The sequence below is a fragment of the Penicillium odoratum genome (genome assembly GCF_028828045.1).
Source record: "Penicillium odoratum strain IBT 22623 chromosome Unknown utg000002l_segment0_segment0, whole genome shotgun sequence".
Classification (NCBI taxonomy): Eukaryota; Fungi; Ascomycota; class Eurotiomycetes; order Eurotiales; family Aspergillaceae; genus Penicillium; species Penicillium odoratum.
Genome location: NW_026643144.1, coordinates 2,273,012 through 2,290,143, shown reverse-complemented (window position 1 = coordinate 2,290,143; position 17,132 = coordinate 2,273,012). Strand labels below are relative to the sequence as shown.

The window sequence follows — 17,132 nt, the reverse complement described above, 5'->3', positions numbered from 1 at the left end:
TGAATTGTGAATATAATAAAATGCAATGAACCCTTGATAAAGACATCAGGCAAATTAAATCAAAGTAACTCAAGCTGAAGCGTTCAAACGGTGCTTTTCCCATGGTGGAAAAGATAAACCGGATTCGCGAATGATGTCTCATTGCTCTCATTGGGGATAACCTCATACGTAACTGAGATCTCTTGAGTCTGCTTGATTCCCGCGTCACTCAAAATACTCTTACCACTGTCGTCATCCTTTCGGTCGTTCAATGTTATCATGTCGCCATTCATATAATAGTAGGGGTCCGATCGGTCTTTGCCGTTACCGGTGCGTATAGCGCTGCGACGTTTACCAGAATAGTTTGCGTAGGGATCCGTTTCTTCTTTTGAGGAGCGCATGCGTACGAGGAGGATGCGGAGGCTTGGGATTGAAGCGGCGAATATTGTTAGGCCTGTTTCGGCAGAAGCCCAAAGAACGATGGGGGTGCAGTAGTCTGTTGGAGTTAGAGGAAAGTCAACGGGAACGTTCATTTTGGTGCATCTTACATGTGAAGTCGTTAAGCTTGGAGACGTTGACGAGTTTGGATGTTTTGATGAACGCTGCTACCGAGGCACTGGCTAAGTTAGCGGGAACTTTATGGGTGGGGATTTTAGACTCACAAAATACCCATACTCATAGCGATGATAATGCCGAACTTCTCGCGCTTTTTCATTTGAAGTTTCCAGAGGATTACCCAAGGGAATAGAGCGAGGATAAAGTCCATACATCCGGAGTATGCTGAGGACCAACGTGTGAGTATAAAAATTGCGTTGCGGTTCAAGCTGGACTTGGATTCGACTTTACCTCCCGCAGTTAAGGCGATGTTCTCAAAGACACTAGTGGGCCAACACTTGGCTGTAGCCATCAGTGTTGTATTCCAAAGTGCAGCCGCTGGCCTGCATTGAGCCAAGTAGCATATGCCACAGAGCCACATTATGGCGTTCATGCTGATCATGATAAACCACAGCACCATCTTCTGCCATGGACTTGTTACTATCCGCAGCAAAGTTATAACGAATGATGTCTTCGCGAAGACGCAACCGAAGATAATAATCACAAAGCCAATATAGACTAGTTTCAGTGCGTGGGGTAGGAGATTTTGATCCTCGATAGCTTCGCCATGTCTTCCAATAACTCCCATCTGTACTCCCTTCGTAATCAAGCCAGTGTAAACGAGTTGCAGCATCTGGAAGTACGTTAGATCAAGACTAAACCTCAAGCACAGTGCAGTTTGATACCGACCCAAGCAAAAACACAAACGGCATCATCCCACCCATATCCCCTCGCAAGTATGATCTTACAGTATAGTCGCAGCGCAACGAACAGACCAGGAACGACAATCAGGATCCAACTTGCAGCCAATATCACCGGTCCCTCATTTTGAGCCGCCTCTACTGCAGATATAGCCATGATTCCTTCAGAGAATGATTCTGCAGCCTATGCAAAACGCAAGATGCAAAAAGTTATCATTAAATCCAGTGCCAAAACTCGCACCCCGGAGATCTAGTTTCTCTAAATACATCGACCTGCAAGTTAACCCAAAATACATTTCAAGTTTTGAAAAATCTCAGCTCACAGAACCCCTGAAACCTGAACATTGGCCCCGAAAAACAAATTCCATTTACATAAAGCACGCCCGACCGCTCCAATGTGATTGCTCGATTATCACCCAAACAGAAAAATTATCGGCACGCCTAACGGGATCCTTGATTCTGCACTATGTCATCCGCCATTGAGAGCTGGATCCAATTAGCGTAAAATGACATGCCGATCTTCGTGTGGTTGTTTTTTTGCCCATTAATCACCCCATAGTGGCTGGTGCTTGTTAGAGCAGGACACAATCGATAAAATTCGATCTGGCCTTAATCGGGTCAGATACATGCTGGTATGCTGCATTGAATTGGAGTCTGGTAAGTTGAAACTACCAAGGCTGAAGGAGATGGGTCGATCCTGGCCCGCACTTGGCTTTATTAGGGTTAGCGTTGGGGCTGTTTCGGGTGGAAGGGGTCTGTGCGGTGGTGATGGGTCATTCTGTGATAAGACCCATAAAGTGCTATAGCTCAATATTTATAGGTTTAACGGCACAGGATATTGTATTGGGTAATTATTCTAGGATGTGATCTATCATTTGAGGCGTACATCGATGAAACTGTTATGAAAAGTCTGCACATGTGAGCAAATGACCACCATAGCAGGGAACTTCTGACAATTAGCTAAAGCAATAATATCCCCATCTCTTCGCTACAGCATAAGAATGTCCCAACTACCTTTCCTGGGTGGTGGCTGGAGGGTTAGAGTGAAGGGCATGGGGCTTATCAGCGTACGTCTCGAAGATGAAGGGGGCGAATCTTACTTTTGGGGGCCGAGGGCTTGTTTTAGAAGGTATTTTTCGCAGCAGGAAGCCTACAAGCTTGTTGCTTTTCAGCACTTTTGATGCGAGTAGGAGCTTGGCGCTTGTTTTGTGGCTGGTTTGCTAATGTGTTCTTGCTTTAGCTTGAGCTCCTGGATCATACTGATGAATGGGATATTCTGAACTCCTGGTTTGGGAATCAACTATGAACTTGAATAGATGAGATCAATAATACTGTGTTCCAATCCACTGACAACTATAATAGTTCCGGTTCAAGAACTCCCGCACGCTCAACAATAGTGTGATAATGCTCCGTCCTCCGATGCTTCTCGAAGGCGAAGACCGTGCTTTTAGGCCGATCACAATCTGCCAGATCGATGGTAGCCACAACCAACTCGTCTTCTTTTGTCAAAGCCTCCTTGATGATATGCCCAAGTGGATGTACAATAATAGTCCCACCAACCAACGGATGACCATCCTCCGAGCCCGTCTTAGCCACATTAATACTAAAACAGGCATTCATATAGCTATTTCCTTGACAAGAAAGCTTATGATGCAACATAACCAGCTCCTCCGCTGCTTCAGGACTCATATCACCGCATGACCACTACTGGTAGTCTGAAAAGCAGTGGTGTTGTAGCCGCAACACAGAATCTCCATTCCTTGCAGGCCATACACACGCCATGCTTCGGGCCAGCGGCGGTCGTTGCAGATCAGCATTCCAATTATGGGGTCCCCTTTGCCTGTACTCGCGGCATTTTCGAGGTTGAAGTCCTTTTTAAAAGCACCGTCAACAAGGCCTGGAGCTCTGAATGCGGGAAATCCGAGATCACCAGGTTTGAAGTAGCGTTTTTCTAGTTGTTGGAAGGCGCCGGGCTCAGTTTTTGGCTCAACGGAACCGGGGAGGTGAACTTTGCGGTACTTTCCCACAATTCCATTTGTTTGTGCGGAGTAATAGACGCTTGAATTGTAGTCGATGTGAGAGCCGTCGCTTTGAATACTTCGCTCTGCATAGCCGACGTAAACGTCAATTCCGAGGCTTTGTGCATGGTCGAATAGAGGCTTGATCTTGGGTGATTGGTCAATCCCGCCTTTACTGGGGTCTTCAATCTCGAAGTACTGATCCAGCTCCCTCTCTTGTAGCAGGTATCGGGGGAAGAATGTTGTGAAGGCAAGCTCTGGAAATACAGCCAATCTGACGCCTTGCTTTGCAGCTTGGTCCAGAAGAGAGATCATGCGCATCAAGACATCTTCGCGGGAGTCGGCAAGATGGACAGGTCCCAGCTGGCAAGCGGCGACCGTCACCAATCTGGGGAAAGTTGTAGTATTTGAGCTCATTGTATTTAGACGCTTTTGTTGTTTCGATTTTTCCAAGTTTCAAAGGTGTCGCTCAATTGATATATGTGATCATATCAATTTCATGCTTGAGCACCAACTTTACACATTACAGAGAACAATTTTGATGATCCGTAAGTGAACCCCGCAAATTCTTCGTTATCAGTGATCGGGGTTTCTACTCCAAATTGTCATTATCAAGGTTCTCCACTCAGTGGGGTAAATATGATAAGCGGCCCGTCGAAAAGATATCATGGTAGATGACGTGTGCTTGCCCAGGTGGAAGACGGGAGTAACAGGCACACAATGCGGGGCTTATCTGTCCTATTATTCAAGAACCTCATTGTATCTCGGTTAATGATGGTGGTTCTAATGTTGGAATTGAGATCATCCAGATGTAAATTGAAGATGATCGCAGCTAATGTCTCAAATTTATTATTAAATGGAGCGCTTCCTCCGCATCAACTTGTATAGGAGATTAACCCTATAGAAGACTTGACTCATATCCTAGCTGTGCATACAGTCTACTTCAGCTATATGCAGAGAAATTATCAGCCAATGATCAGCCCATGGACTCCTGCAAGTAGTGATACCAGCCGTTATCTCTGAGGGAAGATCAAGACTCTCGGTTCAGGTAGAGAGCAAGGTACATTATGGGCTTGGCATATGTTTAAATACGCCTACCTTTGTCCTCGAGAGTCCCATTAGCATTCAGCTCCATCTTGTTCTTCCCATCAAGAATGGATTCCACTCATATATATCGAGATGAAGAAAATTCAATCAAAATATCTTACAATCAGGATAGAGCCTTTCCAGAGCCACTTTCCCTCCGGAAATATGCAATCACAAGAATAACATCACTAAAGCCGCCAATGGCAAAAGTTGCCAACCCATTTAAGCTTCTAACCATGCTAAACAAACAACAATGGGCCTTCTTTATTGTCTCCTTTCTCGCTTGGTCATGGGACTCTTTTGATTTCTTCACTGTCTCTCTCACCGTTTCCGACTTGGCTGATACATTCAACAAATCCACCACCGACATAACATGGGGTATTACTCTCGTTTTAATGCTCCGATCCGCCGGCTCCGCGCTATTCGGTCTAGCAGCAGACCTATATGGACGGAAATGGTGAGACTTTCCCCTAGATCCAGTTCCTCAAAATAAATGTAACCAAGATTTGCATCTAGGCCATTCATCACAGCCCTCACACTCTTCATCATCCTAGAACTCGCGACTGGCTTCTGCCAGACATATCAACAGTTCCTCGCCATCCGCGCTTTATTTGGAATAGCAATGGGCGGCCTCTATGGCAATGCCGCAGTCACCGCGTTAGAAGATTGTCCCATTGAAGCCCGCGGTCTTGTCGCAGGATTAATGCAGCAGGGCTACGCATTCGGCTATCTCCTCGCAACGGCATTTGCACGCGCACTGGTGAACACGACTTCACACGGCTGGAGACCGTATTTCTGGTTCGCAGCTTGTCCGCCCGTTCTGATAATCTTATTCCGCCTTTGTCTACCCGAGACGAAAGCGTTTCAGAATCGCCAAGCTCTCCGTGGGGAAATGGAGCATCCAGCACGAGAATTCCTCGCTGAAGGACGAGCTGCATTGCGGAACCATTGGCTCGTTTTCATATACCTTGTTCTATTGTCCAGTGGACTGAATTTCATGTCGCATGGAACTCAGGATTTGTACCCGACTATGCTAGAGAATGAACGTGGGTTCTCGTCAAATGCGGTTACTGTTACGCAGGTGGTTGCTAACCTGGGCGCGATGGCTGGGGGTTCTACGACGGGGTATTGTTCGCAGATCTTTGGGCGGAGGTTTAGTATGCTGGTTGTTTGTGTTATTGGCGGTGCGCTGTTGTATGCGTATACCCATGTCCAGACTGAGGCTGTGACAGCTGTTGCTTTTTTCGTGCAGTTTTGTGTGCAGGGAGCTTGGAGTGTTATGCCCATCTATATGATGGAGCTGGCGCCTGGTTCATTCCAGACGTTCGTTGTTGGGTCGGCGTATCAATTTGGTAGTCTTGCTTCGTCCGCTTCGTCGACTATTGAAGCGACTCTTGGCGAACACTATCCACTTCCACCCCTGATTAAGGCAGATGATACTGTTGTTGAACGGTATAACTACGGAAAGGTCATTTGTATTTTTATGGGGGCGATCTATGCTTATTCTGTCATATTGATTATTATTGGACCTGAGAAAAGAGGACAAAAGACGGATTTGGAACATGAAGATATCGATGAAGTGATCTATGAAGATGGAAAGCATTAGCATGCAAATTCATTACGGATGCGGACATTGTTGTCTGGATTGGACAGTAATGGAGTTGAAGTGTGATACTATTGGCGGCTGTACAGTAAATTTCGAAATCAGAACTCTTTTGACTTGATTGCCGGAAAATAACTCCAGGATAAGCTCATCCTCTTAAGCTCATCGCTAACTAGCTTAGCCAGAATTACCCTCGTAATGACTCTGTCACGACTGGTATGTCGCCATTATGAACCGGAACATTACCTGGAAGCTTGTAGAAACGTTTTTGCAGATCTGACGACCTTATCTGCGGGCGGCCAGTCGCCCCGCACTTGCCTGAGCAAGTAGCTGGTGCAAAGGTTTAATGCCTGTCGGAACAATGGATCATGTAATCAACTTTATTAGTCAGCGTACCACATGTTAAATTGCTGTGGTGGAGACTAGAGAATACCAGACAAGTACACAGACGTGACCCATACCATTGGTACATGCTGTTCGACCCTGATTACGTGTTCAGAGAGTTATGAGCCCGGATTATCTCTCCTACCGTGATATTTTGATTGAATATACGTTCTAGAAGCTCTCCTCGACTTGCGACGACAGGATTGTTTACCCCTGAGATCACTGACGACGACAACAAAGTTGCCGCGTCAACCCCTCCGAAGAACACGACAATTGAGAAAGGATTGAAAGCCATTTGAAACCAACTAAGGATGGACCCCACGGTATCTGTCTCACAATGGAAGGGTGAGAAGCTGAAAAACAGCTCTCATTGGCCAGCTTGGTACTCTGCGATGAAGCAGTTTGCCAAGACTAGGAAAGTATGGGATTATTGCAATCCTGAGAAACCAGCCCCGGAAGTGCTGGAGGAGCCGCAGGCCCCCGCACGACCGCGGTTACATATCCCACGAGGGGCAACTACAGAGGTAGCCAAGACCCTAAGGGAAGAGTTTAAGGATCGTCAGATGGAGTATAGCTACGACCATGACGATTACAAAGAGGAGCTCAAAAGGTATGAGAAGGTGGAAAACGGCCTACAATCAGTTGAGTTCGTGATCACTGCGTCAACAGATACTAAGCTACACCGTCTCATGGATGATCTTGAGACTCCGTACGAGAAGATTAGCTTTCTCAAGAAGCGCTTCTCACACACAAAGTCTCACCAGAATGAAGTCCTGCTACGCTGGGCAGAAGGGTGCGTACGACCACCAAAGAAGGGTCAAAACGTACTATCCTGGCTAGAAGAGTGGGAGCTGATACGTGATGAAGCGGTCAACCTAAAAGTGGAGAGTGACACTGCGCAGCATCCGCAGCTGTTTTTACATGCTGTAAAGGACATCCTACCGGTCTGGTGGGAAGCTCGGTTCCAGGATATCGTACTAAGAAGTAATACAATCGAGATAAACGATCTGATTGAGTCCTTCCGTACATCCTATACTATGTCGTATTCCGAGACTACCAAAAAGAATATCAATTCTACGTCCAAAGCAGCATTTGCCACGTCAACTTGGCAGGGTAAAACAGAGGCTGAAACCTCCAGAACCGACAGAAAAGACGGGAAAACTGGACCATTTCAGGACCGGAGCTACTGCCCTTGTGGCATGAAACACCCGGTCACCCGGTGCTGGGTATTGAATGAAGACCAGAGACCGGATGGGTGGATGGGCCTACGAAAGGCCTCCGAAGCGCTAAAGAAGTCATTCAAAAAAGAACCAGAGTGGAAGGTTTGGGTTGAAAACCAGCTCAAAAACGCATCCAACTCATATGAATCCACAGAGAAGACATCTGAGTCTGCAAACTTAGCCCATGTCGGCTTTGCCACAGTCGCCCTATCAACTGAAGTTGATACCAAGTACCGAGACCAATGGGTATTGGATACCGGAGCAAGCGTACACGTATGCAACGACCGGACCAAATTTACCGAGTATAAGGAAGACCCCTCGTATCTCCGTACGGGCGACAATCGGACCGCAATTGCTGGAGTCGGTACAGCAACCTTCACCGGAAGGGATCCTACAACTGGCAGACCGCGTGTGGTAAACTTGTATAACTGCCGTTATTCTCCAGATTTTCACTGCAATTTGGTTTCCTTAGGCAGGATAGAGGACCATGGAGGATGGTGGGATATGAAGCAAGGAAGGATTATGATTGGAGATCAACCTATTCTTGAGACCTACCGAGAACATGATATTTATCTGTTCTCACAGACGCGGGATGAACGTACAGTTTTTCGGCCGAAAACAGAGGGTCGTACGACTACGATCAAGACCCAAAACAACACCCAGCATAAAACTGCACTTGCTACCCGACGATCAGAGAAACCGTTGAAATCGTCTGCCAATACTAATACGTGGCATAAACGACTTGGCCATGTCTCGAAGGCAGCAATTTAGCAACTACCGAAACTGGTCAGTGGAGTTGAGGTTGTACGAAGCACGGAGGATGGGGAAGAGCGACCGGATGATGAAATTTGTACGGTCTGCAGCTTGGTCAACGCTCCACGACAGGTCTCGCGGAGACCGATAGGCAAGCACTACGGACGGTGCGGGAGGGTCTACTTTGACCTAATTCAGGTCATTATGGGATATAATCAGCACTGCTGGATAACCCATTTCTACGTTGAGGGTATCCGGTTCCACTGGTTAATGACCCATGTGAACAAAAACGGGTGCCAGGAAGCGATCAGAAGCTTTATCGCTTTCGCTATTCGCTGGCTAAATTTGCCGATTAAGGTGTTCCACTCTGATAACGAGAGATCAGTTGATGAGAGTATTCTACTGCTAATTAAGCAGCTGGGGTGTGTTCACACGTTTACAGTCCCGTATACGCCTGAGATGAACGGTCCGGGTGAGCGTGCTGGAGGTGTGATTATCCTTAGAGCGAGAGCGCTTCTAAAGGAAGGAAAACTACCCGATAAACTATGGCCAGAAGCGGTAAAAGCGGCAGTATACCTGCTGAACCGTACGCCTACGAGATTGGAAGATGGGACTTGGATAGTTCCATGGGATGAAGCACGGCGCTTTATTGGGTTCAACCAGGGTACCGAGGGTACTCCTGTCAATACTCCCACAAAGACGTCGCTTGCGAATATCAAATTGTATGGATCACTTGCATACTGCAGGATCCCCAATATCCCGAAACTTGACAAAATGAAGTCACGAGCTGAGATAGGATATCTCGTTGGCTACGTGGCCTCGAATATCTGGCAAATCTGGATACCGCACCGTGGTCAGGTCAGGATGGTCCGAGACGCAGTTTTTGATGAAAACCGACGTTTTTCGGCAGAGAACCATGACCCGGATGAAGGGGTGAAGCTACCAGTTCCAGAGGACTATCCTCCCACAATCATGGAGGAAGGACTAGAGGTCGACTGTATTCGACAGGGTCTCGACGAACAGACTGCTCGTACGAGTATTGCCGAGAGTACCCCAGAAGGGAGCTCTCCGGGACGGTCCTATAGAGCAAGAGATGCGGATGATGTAGACGTCATACAGGATCAAGAATCTGGAGGATCTAGAGAACCACAGGAGACGACAATACCACACTCAGGACAAGATCAAGTTTTTGTGCACAAAACCCCAATTGATCATACCCCACCACCGGATTATCCAGTTAGAAGCAATTCTGCGGAAACTACCACTGATCAAGGGGTGAGGGATGATCCTGAGCGTCTCGCTCAGGACCATAATCAAATAGATCAGACGCCTGTTTCGCCAGTATCACTACGGGAACCGAGCCCGGAGGATCAACTCCAGGACCAATTACAGCTATCCCTACAGGAGAGCGTTGAGCAAGAGGATCGTACGACATCGGCCAAGAACGACTTGGCAGGGTCATTGCCTAAGGATCAAGATCGCGATTGTGCAGCTGTGGATACCAGCAATATCATCCAGGGACCGAGGGTGCGAATATCGAGACGAGACCGAGACTACGCCTATAACACCATGTTTATCGATGACGACAACGGCGACGATACCACAACAACCACTTTACAAGCGTTTGCTACCGGTCTTCTAGCACCAAAACCGTCGCTACGGCAGCATCGAGATGACCTACCACCTCCACCACAACGATTCCGAGACGTCTGGAAACACCCATTGAGCGAAGGTTTTAGCCGAGCTATGAGGGTTGAACTAGACGGACTACAGGCCAAAGAGACGTACAAAGTCGTGGAAAGGCCAAAGGATCGTGGGATACAAGTACTGCCCCTCATGTGGGTATATGCTTATAAATTTGATCAAGATGGGTTCTTGACTAAGTGCAAAGCCAGGATCTGCGTACGTGGGGATCTCCAGACGATCTCAGACGCAGACAAGCGAGCTGCCACACTGGCAGCCAGAACTGCCCGTATGCTATTTGCCCTGAGCGCAGCGTACGACCTAGATATCCGACAGCGAGATGCGGTAAACGCTTTCCTAAACAGCAAGCTCCTAACAGAAGTATACACTCTGATGCCCGAGGGTTTTATGACTCAGGGCAAGTGCTGGAAGCTGCTACGGGCGCTGTACGGACTGAGAATTGCTCCACGACTTTGGCAGCGAGACGCAGCGCGTGTACTGAGAGAGCTTGGTTTACAACAGGTTGCCGAGGATCCGTGTGTTTTTGTTGGGGATGGGATTATCGTATTCTTCTACGTCGATGATATCCTAATCGCCGGCCACCACACTGCCCGCGAGCGTGCTCAGCAGCTAGAACGGGAACTCGAGAAGAATTGGCAGCTGACTGACCAAGGGGACGCTGAGTGGTTTCTAGGGATCAGAATCCTACGAAATCGCAAAGAGAGAAAGCTCTGGCTAGTGCAGGACAGCTATTTTGCCAGTGTTGCTGAGCGGTTTAACCTGGCTCACCGAGCTCCGGTCTGGACTCCGGGAACCACGGAGATCCTAGAGCCATACGACGGGCAAGCTACAGCCGAAAGCATCCACCAATATCAGCAGCGAGTGGGCTCAGTTCAATATGGTACCACGATTACCCGCGCGGACGCAGCAAAGCGAGCGTCTATCTGCGCACAGTTCCTGACCAACCCTGGTCCGAAGCACCACCAAGCAATTGAGCGCTTAATCTGCTACCTCTATACCACACGGTTCTGGGCTATACAATACGGTCCAGTTGACAACGACAGCGAAGTGGTGAAGTTCTCATCAGATGCTTCGTATGGGGATATGGGTGACCGGACTAGCTCCGCAGGATATATTTGCCAGTTCTTCGGTGGACCGGTGGACTGGAGGGCAACCAAGCAGAAGACCGTGACCACGTCGACGACGGAGGCTGAGTTATTAGGCCTATCAGACGCAGGAAGGTCACTACAGTGGTGGGATCGTCTATTTGGAAGGATTGGTTTCAAATATCCGGAGGGTCTCACAATCGAGTGTGACAACCGCCGTACGGTGGACTTGATCAACGCAGAGGATACCCCCTTCGATACCAAGCTCAGGCACGTTGATATTCACGGGCACTGGCTGAGACAAGAAGTCAAGGAAGGCAGGATGCGGATCAAGTGGGTACCAACCGCGCAGATGCTCGCGGACGGACTCACCAAGATGCTGCCGAGGCAGAAGCATGAAGCTTTTGTCAGGATGCTGGGATTGACGGACGTGCGTCATCTCATTGAGGAAGAAAAATAAGTCATACTTGCCTAATTAGTAAGTAGAGGCTGTTTTGAAAAGATCGCAGTTCTGAAGGAATTGTGTCTATTTTGTTGCTTCTGAGAAGCTTTGAATGATTCAAGTGACCATTTATGGCAACTGCGCAGCTTTGCCAGGACTGCCAAAGCTGAAGGGGTGTGTCGGAACAATGGATCATGTAATCAACTTTATTAGTCAGCGTACCACATGTTAAATTGCTGTGGTGGAGACTAGAGAATACCAGACAAGTACACAGACGTGACCCATACCATTGGTACATGCTGTTCGACCCTGATTACGTGTTCAGAGAATGCCCAACTGTCACCTGACAGCGGGGCAAACTTGTGTTTCCAGAGGCTTAAACTTTCGCTCAGCCCAAAGCAGCATTATTATTTGCACTGAATGTTCAGCATGAGCTCGACATCTTTCGCTTGTGAAAATACGGGTTTTCAGCTGGGAAATAATCATGGGACAATCGGCACAATCAACATTTCATCCGGTGTGTGTCAAAATCCTTCGAAAGCCGTGGTAAGTTGATTAACACTTTTGGCCTAGGCCGATCGGAAAACCCACAGCAGAGGGCAGATAACGGTTCGCTCCACCCTGTACCAGTTAAAGACAATATGGCTTACTATATACGCAGAGCTGCTCAAGTCACTGGCATTCCCACAGATGCTAGATCGGAAGGATAATATTGGGGCATGTCACACCAACACCTGCCAATGGATTCTGGAGCTAGAGGAGTACCAGTCGTGGAGGAATCAGCCCTGTGGTCTATTATGGATTAAGGGCAAGCCGGGCGCGGGAAAGTCGACCTTGATGGTTTTTCTGCATGACAGACTAAAAAGGTTAGAGGATCGTAGCCAGGGTGTTATTCGGCTCGACTTTTTTTTTACCGCTCGGGGCGCGGAGATGCAACGTACACCGCTAGGAATGCTTCGATCGTTATTAAACCAAATCTTTGACCGTGACGAGACCATACGCCCTCAGGTGCGCGAGGTCTATGAACAACGATGTAGGCAGTTTGGGTATGGTGAACGAAATTGGGACTGGCCACAGGTGGTACTAGAGGAATTATTAGCAAATGCTGTGCTAGCATCAGCCAACCATCAACATGTGAATGTTTTTGTCGATGCTCTGGATGAGGCCGGGGCTGAGTCTGCTCAACTATTAGCAGATTACTTTCATCGCCTGGTTAGTGAAGCCAAGAAAAAGAACTTGGCCCTCCAAGTCTGCTTCTCATCTCGACACTATCCTATCATAGGAAGCATCCAGGCTACAGAAATAAGCGTCGAGGACCACAATCAAGAAGACATCGCTTTATATGTTAAGGATAAGCTTATCCTCACAGAGGTCGGCAACGGGTTTAGCCAAGGGATGAATGAGATGCTGGTGAAGGAATTAACGCAGCATGCCAACGGGGTGTTCCAATGGGCCCATCTCATAATACCTCTCATCAAACAGCGAATTCTCGAAGGGGAGTCCATTAATGATATTCTTCATTGGTTGCACGAGGTTCCAGCTGGCCTGGAAGATGTCTACGTGTATATCTTGAAAAATGTGATCGCGGCTAGGAATCGGCATCAGTCATTCCTGTTCTTTCAATGGATATGCCTAGCCGAGCGACCCTTGACTGTAACAGAAATGCGATACGCATTGGTGGCTAAGAATGCTCAAATACCGCCTTCTCGAATGGGATGGGAAAAGGTCCACGGCTTTATCGAAAGCGATGAAAACATGAAGCGAAGAGTAAAGGCCCTTGCTGGTGGACTAGCTGAAGTAATCTCAAGCGGAGATCAAAATGAAACTATACAAGTAGTTCATCAGTCGGTCAACGATTTCTTGCGCGACAAAGGACTGGCCCTTTTATCTCACAGCACCAGCACCAGCGCTACTACGACAAATATGAATATTGAAGACATTGTCTGTGAGTGCCAGTCAACTCTCTACCGATCGTGTCTGGTATATCTTGCCACCGTATGCTCAAATAGAGAAATAAGCGATTTCAAGAGATCAAAGGATGATCTTCTCCAGGACCAGTCATTTTTGAATTACGCAACTGCCAATCTCTTTATTCACGCGGAAAAGGCTGCCGGCTCTCGAGCTGACTTGATTCCTAATGAAAAAGACATTCTACAAGAAATCATCAACACTTGGATTTGGATCTACAATCGGCTTGATCTATATGGGACAGTATCACCAAATACCGGGACAACACTCTTACATATGGCTGCCGCTGCCAATCTGGTTGATATCATAAGTTCCGTATTGTCAGATGGCGAAAATGTCGAGCGGGAAGACGGAATTGGAAACACGGCGTTACATTTGGCAGCACGAGCGGGACATACAACTGCCGGTAAAATGCTGCAAGAGAGAGGAGCAAACCGAGAAAGAAAAAACCACCATGGAGCGACACCTTTAATAGAGGCGGCTAGCTATGGACGTTTGGGGTTTGTTGAATGGCTCCTAGATGAGGGTGTGCAGCTTGAGATAAGAGGTGGAGGTGCGCTACAAGCAGCTTCGTTAATTGGCCATAATGCGATTGTAGAGATATTGCTCGGTGCTGGAGCGGATGTCCATGCCCATGGTGGTCCTTACGGCAATGCCCTACAGGCTGCTGCACACAATGGAAGTGCTGAGACGGTGAAGATCCTACTCGAGGCTGGAGCGGATGTCCATGCCCAGGGTGGTCAATTCAGCAATGCCCTACAGGCTGCTGCATATCGTGGAAGTGCTGAGATGGTGAAGATCCTGCTCGATGCCGATGCCGATGTCCATGCCCAGGGTGGTCATTACGGCAATGCCCTACAAGCTGCTGCACAAAATGGAAGTGCTGAGACGGTGAAGATCCTACTCGAGGCTGATGCCGATGTCCATGCCCAGGGTGGTTATTACGGCAATGCCCTACAGGCTGCTGCAGATTCATATAATAGAAGTGCTGAGACGGTGAAGATTCTGCTCGAGGCTGGAGCGGATGTCCATGCCCAGGGTGGTCAATTCGGCAATGCCCTACAGGCTGCTGCATCTCGTGGAAGTGCTGAGACGGTGAAGATCTTACTCGAGGCTGGAGCGGATGTCCATGCCCAGGGTGGTTATTACGGCAATGCCCTACAAGCTGCTGCACACAATGGAAGTGCTGTGACGGTGAAGATCCTGCTCGATGCTGATGCCGATGTCAATTGCCAGGGTGGTAGATATGGTTCACCACTCTTGGCGGCAATCTTTACGGGCGATGCTTATACAGTTCAAATTCTTCTCCATGCTGGGGCAGATGTTCTACTTTCTGATGAACTTGACCAAACCCCTCTTCATATGGCGGCTTCAAGAGACGTGCTCAATTTTGTTTCTCAGCTTACACAACCTTGCTCAACTATCAACAAATATAACAACCTTTGTCAAACCCCTCTCCACCTGGCTCTTTACTACGGTCACATCAACTTTGCTATAAAGCTTCTCCATCTTGGTGCCGATCCCTCTCTTTCGGATGGCTATGGCAGACATGCCATGGACTGGGCGTTCGGACACGAGAGTTTAATGCGAGAAATCCGTTCACATTGTCCCGACCTTGCGTTAACGCCTTACGAAACTCGAGAATCGATTACCAAACTATCACTCTTCCACCTCTCTAATGCCCTCTCTTCGCTCAGGATTAATTTTCAATGGCCTGTTTTGCAACAATTAGCTCGGTATTTCTTATTTCTCAATGAAACGAAGAACGCACGCCATCTATTTCAACTTCGCGTTTTGCAAGCTAACCGCCTTGCGACTGATGTATGCAAAGCCGTCTGCCATTTTTGCAAGTTTTCCATTACGGGAACTCGTTTTGTGTGCAGAGTCTGCGCCCATATGGATATCTGCTCTTCCTGCGAACGGATGTATCCTTTTCATAGCAGATTGCATCCAAATGAAAGACATGAAGTCTTTGAAGTGTCTGAACTTCCTGATAACGATTCTCAACTCACTGGATCAGCACCACAGGAACTGGCCTACTTCCTAAGCCATCTTGTTCCTGAATCTCCCGGGGAAAACACCAATCAATCTGAGATAGAGTTATCAAATGATTCTCCGTCTTTTTTGGCACAAGAAAAGACATTTTTGGTTCCGGACACTACGTTCTATCTGGTAATGAAATTCTGTACGATCTTGCTCGGGGTATTAGCTACTTTCTTAGGTCTTTGGTATTTTTAAACAACTTGAACTCAGCCCGTCTACTTAGTCTTATCTCAATCTCTTCTTACTATGCATATATATTGGAGTATGGGGTCAGCTGACCCCCTCCGTTTGTCAGCGCGTGCATGTCTTTAGCAATATCTTTCTCCCTCTCTCTCTCTCTCTCTCTCTTCCTCTCTCTCTCTCTTTATTTCCTCCATCCCTCTCGGAATACAGATCTTGTCCCTTTCTTCTGTTTCCACGCTACTATGTAGCCTTGTCTTCCCCTGGACAGCAGATCAGCTGCCAACAATAAACATCGAGAACAATTCCATCTTTATGTAAGCGTCTGGCGCTAATGTTCTGTTTTTGATTCTTAGCCAAGAATCTTCCGTGCAGTCTCATAACTAGGAGATGTTATTATATATGTAAAAATCCATTTATCCTCGTTGCGTCTGTTTAATGGGGCCATTCTCTGTGCACAACAGAAAAAGTCGGTCGTAACTTAAGTTAGTTAACTAGTGCGGTCCGCTAACATTAGCCTTGTAAACTACACCTGGGCAATATTCCTAGCATGATATAGTACGAACTAGGATTGATTGCATGAAGTTTTCCACATCTCACTCGTCTTCAGACGACTTGTTCACCCGGAATTCTGGGGCAGTCTTCATTACGAAATGGCTAGTCAGTAATGTCCTACCTTGTTCGGAGATCAGTGGAGCCCGGTGGAGATATCACAATTGAAGTTGGAATACCAAGTCGAAAAAAAATCACACCCCCTCAAAAATGAACTGGGACCCGGCTACTGGTCAGATTATATTCACTCTTGAGGGACATAGTCGTGAAGTTTTCTCTGTGGCCTGGTCACCAGATGGAAGCCGACTCGCATTAGCTTCCTTCGATATAACCATCAGGATCTGGGATGCGGACACTGGCCACAGCGTGTTAACCCTCCATTCTGGTTTCGTCGGTTCCTTCGACTAAGCTGATTCTAACCATCTGCATACGAGACTTGGTATATTTTATTTGTGTTCAAATGATTGTAATACATCTCTGCCTCATGGGTATGACTTAAGCAAAGATAAAATCTGGGTTACCTACGACGTATTTAATCTGCTATGGTTATCTGTGGAGTTAAGACCGATCATCTGCTCTCAAATTGCCATCACAGGCACACGGTTGGCGATTGGATGCTCATCAGATCGTGTTATCCTCCTCACTCTGACTAGTGAGGCCGGAAAACTGGCCGTGGTTTAATGCTCGGATTGCCTTATATTCATATAAAATTGTTTCGGTCCTCCTAATATTAGCCCACCCACTGTCTTTAACAAGTAAGTCATACTAAATAATTCAACGAATTTTTTTGACGCTTATTCACGGTTGTTCTGGATTCCCA

At 47.5% G+C, this 17,132-nt stretch overlaps 6 protein-coding genes across 6 annotated transcripts; 4 read left to right on the top strand and 2 right to left on the bottom strand.

The window, feature by feature from the left end:
• Positions 1 to 83: 83 nt before the first annotated feature.
• N7520_002862 (uncharacterized protein) lies at positions 84 to 1,431 on the bottom strand (the record flags this gene model as incomplete). The annotated part of the gene is made up of 4 exons (XM_057136797.1): positions 84 to 475; positions 528 to 595; positions 642 to 1,207; positions 1,264 to 1,431. The coding sequence occupies 4 exons, from the start codon at positions 1,429 to 1,431 to the stop codon at positions 84 to 86; spliced, it is 1,194 nt and encodes a 397-aa protein (XP_056999483.1).
• Positions 1,432 to 2,627: 1,196 nt separating this feature from the next.
• Positions 2,628 to 3,709, bottom strand: N7520_002861 (uncharacterized protein; the record flags this gene model as incomplete). Its single annotated transcript, XM_057136796.1, has 2 exons — positions 2,628 to 2,861; positions 2,969 to 3,709. 2 exons carry the CDS (start codon positions 3,707 to 3,709, stop codon positions 2,628 to 2,630), a joined length of 975 nt encoding a protein of 324 aa, XP_056999482.1.
• A 737-nt stretch (positions 3,710 to 4,446) lies between these two features.
• N7520_002860 (uncharacterized protein) lies at positions 4,447 to 5,984 on the top strand (the record flags this gene model as incomplete). The annotated part of the gene is made up of 2 exons (XM_057136795.1): positions 4,447 to 4,835; positions 4,895 to 5,984. The coding sequence occupies 2 exons, from the start codon at positions 4,447 to 4,449 to the stop codon at positions 5,982 to 5,984; spliced, it is 1,479 nt and encodes a 492-aa protein (XP_056999481.1).
• Positions 5,985 to 6,676: 692 nt separating this feature from the next.
• N7520_002859 (uncharacterized protein) lies at positions 6,677 to 11,587 on the top strand (the record flags this gene model as incomplete). The annotated part of the gene is made up of 3 exons (XM_057136794.1): positions 6,677 to 8,335; positions 8,357 to 10,240; positions 10,682 to 11,587. The coding sequence occupies 3 exons, from the start codon at positions 6,677 to 6,679 to the stop codon at positions 11,585 to 11,587; spliced, it is 4,449 nt and encodes a 1,482-aa protein (XP_056999480.1).
• Positions 11,588 to 11,989: 402 nt separating this feature from the next.
• On the top strand, positions 11,990 to 15,477 carry N7520_002858 (ankyrin repeat domain-containing protein; the record flags this gene model as incomplete). The annotated part of the gene is made up of 4 exons (XM_057136793.1): positions 11,990 to 12,086; positions 12,143 to 12,178; positions 12,231 to 15,358; positions 15,421 to 15,477. 4 exons carry the CDS (start codon positions 11,990 to 11,992, stop codon positions 15,475 to 15,477), a joined length of 3,318 nt encoding a protein of 1,105 aa, XP_056999479.1.
• Positions 15,478 to 16,522: 1,045 nt separating this feature from the next.
• N7520_002857 (WD40 repeat domain-containing protein) lies at positions 16,523 to 16,993 on the top strand (the record flags this gene model as incomplete). Its single annotated transcript, XM_057136792.1, is given in 2 exon segments — positions 16,523 to 16,706; positions 16,722 to 16,993. The coding sequence occupies 2 exon segments, from the start codon at positions 16,523 to 16,525 to the stop codon at positions 16,991 to 16,993; spliced, it is 456 nt and encodes a 151-aa protein (XP_056999478.1).
• Between the last annotated feature and the right edge of the window lie 139 nt (positions 16,994 to 17,132).